Below are 10,906 nucleotides of genomic sequence, written 5' to 3'. Positions count from 1 at the left end.
TTCTTCCCAAGTCCATAAAGCACTTTCATTAATGCCACAACGTAAAGAAAATAAGATGTCCGTTAGCCGGGTTACACATTTCAAAGGTTCAATGCAACTCCAACCAATTTCAAATTACAAGATATTCCCCGAAATGAATTACATGTCTGCAGGGCTTAGTAGCGGTACTTGGTGGAGTAATCCTTGGGAGCAATGACCAGACCGCGTCCCTTCCTTGCCCCGCGGTACACTGTCTCAACAATGTCAATGAACTCTTGCTTGTCCTTAAGAGCCCAGTTGATCTTGTTGTTGTTCCCCGTGCCAAGATCAATCATAATGTGCTTGTTTCTGAAAAAGAACATCACTGTCGATGGATCGTACAGCTCATACATCGTGTTGAAATCAGGAACCTCTGTGATGTCCACAAGGTAAATCACAGCAAAGTTTTTTAATGTCTCAGCAACTGAAGCCAGCACCTCATCCATCTAATAAACCGGACATGATAACCAACCACAAGTTAACCGGCAGCTTTCAAATTAGGGTTAATAAATATATCCAATCTACTGAAAAAAGAGAGTTGATAAATGAAACAAGGATCAGATAAGAGGCTTCATATACATAATACATGGTGAAAAGACCATTATAATTCGGACTACTTTTTATGAACACGGTCCATCTAACTTAAAATTTTTCATCACAATAAAGAAATGATCCGTCTGAAAATAAATCGTTGCCTGTACGAAAGCTAATCACCACAGTGAACACTGAACAGCCCAAAAAAACAGAGAGAATTTCATAGAACACTGAAAACGGTTTACAAGATCAAACATTTACGATATTAGTTGATAATTTGGCTTGCTCGGGAATCAGTTTGGAATATATCAATATACGAGATTAGTGGAATTTCAAAACTGCTTCATACTTGGTAAAATTTTACTAAATTAGTCTAAGCAACTCAAATCTTCAAGCATACTGCAAATACGAAAGGTTTACATACACCAAAGAATTTCAAAGGATATAATTACTATATGCATATACGAAATTAAACCCTAGCAAAAGTCAGCCACACCTACTCGGTAGCTAAAGAATCATTCCTGATGTCGTCTCTCTCCAAAATAATAGGATTTTACCATGTAATCGAATCGATTTTGAATCAAAAATAAGAATCATAAAAGAAAAAAAAAAAAAGAAATTAAAAGAATTGACGATTTAGGGTTAACGAAAGTTGCGAAAAAGGAATTCGAACCTGCATACAGGTCTCATCCCAATCGTGGCCGAATCGGATGAGAACGAGACGCTCCTCCTCGGCGAGGATGGCCTGATCGACGGCCCATCCTGAGTGGAGGTGCGGCAGCAGATACGACATCGTTTCCCGTCGGCCCTCTCCCTCTCACTCTCTCCCAAGCTTTTCTCTCGCTCTAAGAAAAATCTAAAAATAGTTGACAATTTTTTAAGAAAAAAGAAGAATGGATGCTACGCGCCCCAACCAACTTATACCAACATGTAGTCGGTGGGGCATCGTTGCTTTAACGAGTAACATTTTAGAACCGTTGGATGAAACGAAGGGTCCAGATTAAAAATTGAGAAAAGTAACGGACTGAACCCGTATGACCGGAACCGGAATAACCCGCGAGTCCCGGGTTCCGAGCATCTTGGATTTGGCTCTGCAACTGTTTCGCCTCTCTTCCAATTCGTTTTTCGATCAAGAATTAATGAATTAATATTAAAGATAGAAAACAGCAATCGCGTAAATCTGAGATGATAATATTGATGCGAATGAAAGCATTAACATCAAAACAAACAAGAAATCGAGCCTTTCCACGACTCGTGGCTCAATTGGTTAAGAGTATCCAACCTCGTCATCCGAGGTTCCGAACCCAAATCTCCTCCGCCAAGCATCTCTAGTATAAGAAAAGGAATCAAGGCTACGAAATATGAATCAAGCAATTGAATTAATTAATGGAAAGGGAAAAGGGAAAGAATTACCTGCATGCAAGTGTCGTCCCAGTCATGGCCGAATCGGATGATGACGACACGCTCTTCCTCGGCAAGAATGGCCTGGTCGACGGCCCACCCTGAATGCAGGTGCGGTAGCAAGTACGACATTGTTATTGTTGGTCGATCACTCTCAGCCTCACGTCTAAATTCCTTATTTCATAATTATTCGCAGGAGAATGCCCATGGCCCTATCAATGCTTGTGACTGGTTAGGATTGTGGAAGCCTCCAGAAGGATCTGGACCTGTCACCTTTTTTCTTTTAATAAAAAACTAATTTGGTGGAAATTGCAATGTGCCCTCTACTACATGTCATATTTAACCGTGTATATTTAATTTAGTGAAATTGCTAATTTGTTTCTTATGAGTGACTACTTTTTAAGAGATTAACTACATAATTTATTTTTTAAAATAAGCAATTGACGCATTAGATTTTATCCATTTTTCTATACATGATGCAATGGCTGGATTGCCCTATTGAAATTGAGATTCAAACTAGTGTTCATAAAAGGAATACATTTGCTCTAGCCAATATAATTAAGGTCATGTTTGCACTACATTCAATTTGATAAACTTTGTTTGAGGGTCCGGTATTTCGAAATCTTTCTCAAAATAGAAGTACATTCTCTCTAGCTAATGTGATCAAGGTTGTGCCTGCACTATATTTAATTTGATAAGCCCTTTTCACTTTAAGTTAACACATTTTTAAAAGGTTCAGTCATCATTTGTTTATTACCCTTAAACTAAAGTAAATATACTTTTGAAAACCCAACAGAAGAAAGTAAATTCGAGTTCAATAAATTAAAGTAAAAAACATGTCGAAATAACGAGTGAAATTTTTTATTGAAAAGACCTTAGTATATAATTAGGAACCTGTAACATATTTAGAAAAAAAAGTTGCATATTCCAAATATTGCTTTTACTAGATGAAAAAAAAAATTGCATTTAAAGTTATAAACTATGGCAACATGAGCCACAGTTATGCACAAGTTAGATTCAAAATTGGAAGTCCAAGAGGAAAAAGGAACCGGATCTCCTCATGAGTTTAGGAGGTTAAGCTTCCTAAGTAAAATATCTGGATCGTTAAAATTTGATCCAATAATTATAAACAGAGATTTTTTTTAAAATTATAATAATTATAACCGTTAGATCAAATTTCAACTGTTCATATAATTTACTCCGAGTGGATCCTGTTCCAGGGAAAACGATCCAAATCTGGTTTGCGTAAAAGCGGGGCCGGCTCGGGTTCCAAAAAGTGAAAATAAAACCGACGTGGCAAGGCAGGAGTTGGACTTAGCTGAGGGCAATCATGCGAAGTTGATAAGGAACCGGACGATAAGACCTAAATTATCCTGTCCAACATCCATCCTCAGACAATCCCTTGGAACTCCAACACTTTCCAATCCCAAGCTCCTTCTTCTCTCTCTCAATCTGCATGTGCAATGGATGCTTTTTGTTCTTCTCCTTCCTGCTCCTCTTCTCTTTTGACCAAGCAGGCGCTTCCTTCATGCTCTTCAATCAACTTCGCAGCACGACTTGGCACCGTCTCAGTACTCCACTTGTCCATGCCCTCCCTCAAGCCTCGAGCTTTTCCCAACTCTATCAGAAAACACAGTCTAATTGGGCTCCCAAGGGCCTCCATCGCTGTTGAGCAACAGACCCAGGAGTCCAAACTAGCCCTAATCAAAATTGGCACCCGAGGAAGGTACATTTTTTATGTTTTTCCCCATTGTTTACTTCTGGGTTTCCTCCTATTTGAAAGTGTAATCTGATTTTAGCTCAATTACTCCAACTATCCCTGTTATCTGTAGATTTCTAGATTTAAATATGCTCAATTGTGCCAACAATCGGTGATATTACTTCAAATTTAAAAACTTTCTAAAGATTTTTCTTAGGACAAATGATGTGATTTTGATTGTATATTTATAATCTTTCAAACTTTGACTAAATAAGTTATAATGATGGATTTCTTGTCAAATCTTGTATTTTATGTCTTTTTTCGTGAGTATTGATACTCTTTCTGGATATAGGATAGCCCATTAGCACTTGCTCAGGCTTACGAGACAAGAGAGAAACTCATGGCATCGCACACCGAGCTAGCTGAAGAGGGCGCAATTCAGATTGTTATCATAAAAACTACGGGTGATAAAATACTGAGCCAGCCCCTTGCAGACATTGGCGGGAAGGGTTTGTTCACCAAGGAAATAGATGAGGCACTCATCAATGGCGATGTTGACATTGCTGTCCACTCAATGAAAGACGTGCCTACCTACTTACCCGAGGAGACAATTCTTCCTTGCAACCTTCCGCGAGAGGATGTCCGAGATGCATTTATATCTTTAACTGCATCTTCTCTTGCAGATTTGCCAGCTGGAAGCACTGTTGGTACTGCTTCACTTAGAAGAAAGTCACAGATACTCCATAGATTTCCAACACTCAATGTAAGCTACCATATTATTCTTTGGTGTCACGTGCATCTCTGACTTCTGCTTATACCATGTCGAGAAGATTGTATGCTAGCTATGTGTTTGATTTTGAAAGTCACGGGGCTTGTATTTTGCCTGGGTCATTGAATGGATATCCATTGGTCCATTTACTTCATTCTATTGTATCCTGGTGAAAAAATCTTGTCCTAAGAAGGGGTTGTGTGTGTGTGTGTTGGCGTGAAGTAGGGTTGGGTTGAAGGTCCGTTGTATATGTTCATTATCTGAATGAAAATGCTAAGTGATGGTGACTTTAGTTCCTTCCTAGCCAATTGCCTTTATGAGAAAATGTTTAGGATGGATTTGAAGTGGATCTAGATGTTCAGATCCATGACATGCATGCCCTTTGATTGTGGCTTGTCAGGAATAATTAATAGGGCGATGCAGCTGCCCCCTTCCTTCCTGAATACGATTGAAGCATGACTCTTTTCTTATTTCCTATTTATAATTCTCTATCCCTGTGTGTTTGCCCGTCTCTCCCTAGCACTATTGCATGCCATTTCTTAGGTTGCTGACGTCTCTCCTGTTGCTTTTTAGTTTTTATTCACGTTGTGGTTAATTTCATTTTGCAGGTGCAGGAGAATTTTCGGGGTAATGTCCAGACACGGCTGAAAAAGCTTAATGAAAAGGTGGTCGAAGCAACCTTATTAGCATTAGCTGGACTCAAACGCTTAGATATGACAGAAAATGTAACTTCAATTCTTTCACTGGATGAAATGCTTCCAGCAGTTGCCCAAGGGGCAATTGGAATAGCCTGCCGAACCAATGACGATAAAATGGTGTGTATAAATCTTTACATTTCCATTCTCTAGCTAACAGATTGAATGATGTTGTACTTTTGCACTAGTTGAGTAAAGTACTTTCGTTGAATTGGCCCCATGAACACACACTTGGGTATTTAGCAGGAAGTGTTCTTAATAGCTAAAGGGAAGCAATTCTAAGCTGTTTTAGTGTGAGAGCAAGTAGTAGCTAGAAAATCATGTATCAATAAAATTTATGCAAAGAATTGAATCTTTAGATCCATATTTGTGAATGCACACACACACATTATTTCTGGGTTAGTACGAAAACCTTTTGCAATATTAATGCAGAAATTGTTGCCTCCTAACTGCTAAGCTCTGCTTTGCCTCTCCAAAATATTATTAAATTTTTGGTTCGTCTATTCCTTGCAGGCTAATTACATAGCGTCCTTGAATCATGAGGAAACAAGACTAGCAGTTGCATGCGAGAGGTCGTTCCTTCTGACCCTGGATGGGTCTTGTCGAACTCCTATTGCTGGATATGCTAGCAAAGATGAGGATGGTAATTGCATATTCAAAGGGTTGGTGGCTTCCCCTGATGGAACCCGTGGTATGCTTGTGCTCATACACTTAAGGAACATTCATTCAGTTTTATTTCCTTGTTCTCCACCGTAAACTTAAAAAGGAAAGAAAAGAAATTAATTTTTGGCACTAATGATGCTTTCCTTCTGTCTGTTTTCAGTACTTGAAACTTCTAGGAAAGGCCCGTATGCTTTTCAAGATATGATCGACATGGGTAAGGATGCAGGCCAGGAACTTCTTTCACGTGCAGGTCCAGGTTTTTTTGGTATTTAACACGAGACTTGCTAATAGAGAAAGCTGCGGAAGTCAATGCAGCCTTCCTCCCTCCTCGTGCAAATTTTGGTGGTTGCAACCAATTTGTTTATTTATCATCCTTTGAGCTGTCTGTTGTAATATTAATATTTGTTTTACTCTGATTTTGTTGCTAGAAAGAGCGTCTGTTACATTTTTAAGGATAGTTGTTTCATTGATTGTATATTAGCATTTAGAAGATAAATCGGTCACACTATAGGCTTATTAGCTTGATTGTTGTCTGAGTTCATTTAATTGCCAAAATTTTGTGACTCTCTCTCTCTCTCTCTCTCTCTCTCTCATGGCTGTAGATCACACGTGATTGGAAATGGTTGGTAGTTTTCTATGTCCTACAGTTAGTTTTCGTTTATGGTGGCTGCCTGCTCAGGGATGCAAATAAACGAAAACTAACTGTAGAAAAAATGGCGACTCCTAATCCTGCATCTGGACGGCTACTTTTGTTTATGGTGAACTTACAGTTACACGGGTCCTGTTCCCCACTAAATGTATGCACAGGTATTGCAGATTCGTTTCACGCAACTGCTTCAAAGTTTGAAGGATTCCACCAATTAAGACTAGGAAATCTGACTAGTATGATTGCTGGCAGAGGCTAACCAAGCTTCCAAAGAATCGTTTACTTATTGACATCAAGAAGAAGAAGAAGAAGAAGATAAGGAATGCTAGGAAGGTTTCGAAGGGAGTTTCCGATTAGCCAAGAAGTGTTCAACCAGGAGGAGCGACTGCCTTGGTGCAAAAACCGGAACTTCATGGCCTGCGCCTCTAATTGTCACAAACATAAGCCCGTCGTACGCAACTCTCCACCCGCCAACCTATCATATCAAAATTACAGTTAATTAATTAATTAAAAACAGGATGTCAACCGAAGCAAATCAAACCAACAAAATACGATAAATGCTAAGAAGATACTCGGGAGTACCTGCTGCTTGTTGTACCAAGGAGTCCAATCTTCATTAATCTTCAACCTGAGCTTTTTCAATGCGTATCTAGTTGATGTTACCGGAACTCTCCCATCAGTATCCCCGCTGCATATCATGTCAGATGGCAGTTCTATACAGTTAATGATGTACTATTCATGATCGCAGAACTTCAATCATTGAAAGATTTGGTAATTAGCATTTCATTAGTTCATGAATGATGAATCATTTATTCAGTACCTATAAATCCAAACCCGGAGACCCCCAGCCACAAGCTTTCCAATTACAGGAAGAATTGATGGTGGTGCATCCTTCCAGAACGTGATGTTATCGCTGCATTTGGATGATATATATTCTGATGAGTAATCACATTCATATATATAAACACATGACCACTTAGTTCTTGCATCATTAGTTAATTAATCTGGTGAATCAATATATAGTAGGTTAGAGGTGGTACTTGCAGTGAGACCATGGATAGGAGATTTTTGTTACATTGGCATGAAGTGCTTTTTGAACGTCAGGCCTGTTCAAATACACATAACTGTAATCTGATGTACAAGGGTCATATCCTGCAGGTCTCTTTTGCCGTACGTCCTGCGCCACAAATTTGTAGTCAACTTTATTTCCTCTAAGTATTTTATTTTTTGTTTTGTTTTTTGTTTGGCATGGTAACATAATGAATAAATATAATTAGTGGGAACTACTTACGGCTCTGGAAAACAGAGTGGGAGCGCCTTGAATCGTACGGGATTGTTTGTTGGTGCTGCTGCTAGCGTTGCTGAGGCACGTAGGGGTGTACAAGCTGTACATGTCTATGATATCGTAGACATCAAAGTACTCATCTAGCAGCTTGTTGCACTGTTCTGATATGTTTTGTTGGCTGAAGTCGCATTCCTTCTGAATATCAAGGTACAAGCGATCAGAGATCACAGCATGATCCCACGCATAATCAATCAATCCCTTCTGCTCTGTTTCATCATCTATTGCTGCGTTACCAATCTGCATCAGCGCATAGCTAGTTCGTGAATGGGACGCATAAAATCGAGCAACGAAGAAAGATATTTGTATGATGAGCAATAAGTAGCTAGGTAAAAAATGATGACCATGAATCCCTTGAAGTTGATACGATTCTCCTTGGATCTGTCAAAAACGAGCTCAGAAAGCTGTGGAACATAATGCCCTGTAAAATGCACATGGACATACAGAAGAATAAGATATATAGTTAATCAAAGCTGCATACATTATATATATATATATATCTATACACACACACACACACACACACATATATGTGTATATATGGTTATATTCGTATATATAAAGCCTATGTATATATTAAGTACCTGCGTAGCTCTCTCCAGAAATGTAGAAGTCATGGGACTTGTACTGTGGAAACCGTTGAAACCAGTTGGTGATAAAATTGTAGGAATCCTCAGCTAGCAGGCATTTTAAGAAACAAAATGGCTGAGTCGTATAACTTGCAGATTCATAAGAAATGGAAAATTGATAGACAGTCGTGTTAATCTAATCAGATACCGGTAATTGTATCGCCAAGTTCCCGAATATCTTGACTAGTATTGGTGTAAGAAAAACCGACTCCAACAGGAGACTCCAAAAACAACAGATTGGCAGCTGAAAATGAATTACAGACAACATTACGCGTGCACGATTAATTATTCATATAAGAAAACGATCAACTCAATGAGAAAATTAAATTATGTGTTCTATAAATCTAAATGTAACAATGTCTTTTTCATTAGAAAGTTGCAGTTAAGCTGGCAAGCAATAAAATTACCATTGTTCCAGGTGTAAGGGTTGAACTTGAGCTTGGGTTTGGTGTCATTTTGAGGGAAGAAAGGGCCTAACTCCTCCATTGCTCCGTATCCAATTGATGAACATCCAGGCCCTGCATCCACATCAGGATTTTTATTTTGAATTAATTTAATTTCTCAAGACTAGATAGACAGTTTACTGTAGTTGTGTATATACCGGAGCATATAGTATGCGACCAAAGCCGTTCATTTACCTCGTTTATATTAGAATTTTCAGCGAATTTATTCATTTGCTATCAAATCTATCAAACGAACGAAAGAAAAATGCACATGTGACATGGCTAGAAAGCAAAACAGAACCAAATGGGCCATTGCCTACTCTACTCGGCGCGTATAAAGAGAAAATTTGTATCTTTATGAATGAATCTGTGATGCAATTGCAGATACTATCAAATAGGTAAAACTAGACAGAATACCACTATATATATATATATATATATATGGTATATACACATACAGACACAGCTCCATTCTTTTCAATTTTTATTTTATTTTAAATATTTTTAAATGAAAAATCGAGGCCATCTCTATTAGGTAAATGAAGACAGAGACAAAGTCAGGTTCAGAGCAATGATAATCATACTTGCGGTAGAAAATTTAAACTTTATAAGGAAAAGGAATTGGGAATTAATCCATCGTTGTAGGGTCTGACAGCTCCTCCGATAGTCCGATGAGGATACGGAAATTACACGCGCGCCTGTACATATATTATTCTTTTCATTTGCATGCATGGTATCCTGATTTTCAAATGCGGTTTAGAGGAATTTATTAATTTGAAAGTCTCCTTCTAATTGAACCTATCTATATGAAACAAAAACATAATTAAGCTCACAATTATACATGACTATGGAAAATAAGAAAAAAATGATGACAGGGAAAGAAACGATGGCGAATGCACAACAAAAAGATGAATATATGATTGTGACAGGTTGGATATTTTTTTCACAACAGGTAGTGAGACTATATTTGGGATAGTTTCTAGTGATAAATGGCAAGAAACGAATAAAATTTACCTTAAAAACTAATAAACTAGGTGATCATGAGAATATAATGTATACGAAATTATTTTGAGTGAAAATTCTCCACCAAAAAAAAAAAAGAAATTTGTGCATGAATTTTTGAACAATAATTAGAAAAGTTGTTTAACGAGGAATTGTGTGTTAACTACGGTAAGAAACAGTGGTGTGGAAATTAATGACGAAGTCACGTACCTCCGTTAAGCCAAAGGAGGAGGGGTTTATCTTGAGGGTTGTTGATGGCTTCAAAGAACCAATAGAAGAGTGCTCTTCCGTGAGTCTGGTTGACGGTAACGTATCCGGCGTAATGCTTGAAGCTCACTGGAGGCTGGCCGGGGAGTCCAGTCACCTGGTCTGCCTTTTGCTGTCTCATATGATCATGATGCTGATGCAGTCTAGCGCCTAGGGTTCGAGTCGCACAACATATGGTAAAAGCAAGCAAATAAAGAAGAATAATATTCAAAGGAAACGAAGAAGAAAAAGCCATTAAAGTTGGGAACTTGGGACTGAGACTTTCTTCTCTCTCTCTCTGTCTATCTATCTAATTATTATCAACAGAGAAATCCTATTTATGAGGCACGTCAACAGCACAAGTAGCTAGTAGACTAGCTAGTAGTAGTCGTAACAGTCGGACTAGTCCAAATCCAAGACAGATCATTCGTTCATATATAGAATGAGACCCTGATCGTCTAAGCGTGCGGTTTATATAGTAAGTCCGAGTGGTCCAAAGACACATAAGAATGCTAGTTTTTCTTATAGTTGCTATTGATATGGTTTCATCTTGCTATTTTCTAAAGAATCAATAATAATTTTCTATTATTATTATTATTAGGGAAATGATTTTTTACACATTATTTTTTTCTACATCTTCTATTTAAAAGTAATATATGTAAATTGTAACGTAATTATTGAATTGAACAAATCAAGGGTCAAAATCAAGAATCAATAGATTACGTGCACAAATCACTCTCCTTATTATTATTATTATAATTATTTCTTCTTTTAAGTTTATTCTCAATTGCTAGTTATCTGGCCATCTCCTTTTGGAAG

General features: G+C 38.0%; 3 protein-coding genes across 3 annotated transcripts; 1 reads left to right on the top strand and 2 right to left on the bottom strand.

The window, feature by feature from the left end:
* Positions 1-2,147, bottom strand: LOC137737122 (thioredoxin-like protein YLS8). The gene is made up of 3 exons (XM_068476505.2): positions 1,966-2,147; positions 1,226-1,880; positions 1-464 (listed from the first exon to the last, which is right to left on the bottom strand). Exons 2-3 carry the CDS (start codon positions 1,343-1,345, stop codon positions 156-158), a joined length of 429 nt encoding a protein of 142 aa, XP_068332606.1. The 5' UTR covers positions 1,346-1,880; positions 1,966-2,147; the 3' UTR covers positions 1-155.
* A 1,154-nt stretch (positions 2,148-3,301) lies between these two features.
* LOC137737795 (porphobilinogen deaminase, chloroplastic) lies at positions 3,302-6,345 on the top strand. The gene is made up of 5 exons (XM_068477350.2): positions 3,302-3,679; positions 4,010-4,415; positions 5,030-5,236; positions 5,630-5,807; positions 5,940-6,345. The coding sequence occupies exons 1-5, from the start codon at positions 3,417-3,419 to the stop codon at positions 6,050-6,052; spliced, it is 1,167 nt and encodes a 388-aa protein (XP_068333451.2). The 5' UTR covers positions 3,302-3,416; the 3' UTR covers positions 6,053-6,345.
* A 255-nt stretch (positions 6,346-6,600) lies between these two features.
* Positions 6,601-10,531, bottom strand: LOC137737590 (serine carboxypeptidase-like 34). The gene is made up of 10 exons (XM_088683137.1): positions 10,052-10,531; positions 8,804-8,914; positions 8,545-8,640; positions 8,352-8,444; positions 8,112-8,188; positions 7,717-8,007; positions 7,466-7,602; positions 7,246-7,338; positions 7,008-7,113; positions 6,601-6,900 (listed from the first exon to the last, which is right to left on the bottom strand). The coding sequence occupies exons 1-10, from the start codon at positions 10,341-10,343 to the stop codon at positions 6,751-6,753; spliced, it is 1,446 nt and encodes a 481-aa protein (XP_088539263.1). The 5' UTR covers positions 10,344-10,531; the 3' UTR covers positions 6,601-6,750.
* Positions 10,532-10,906: the final 375 nt, after the last annotated feature.

Source organism: Pyrus communis, chromosome 13 (assembly GCF_041283825.1).
Source record: "Pyrus communis isolate YQ-2024b chromosome 13, ASM4128382v1, whole genome shotgun sequence".
NCBI classification, from domain to species: Eukaryota; Viridiplantae; Streptophyta; class Magnoliopsida; order Rosales; family Rosaceae; genus Pyrus; species Pyrus communis.
The sequence above is the reverse complement of the archived record's forward strand: the minus strand, read 5'-3'. Positions and strand labels throughout refer to the sequence as shown.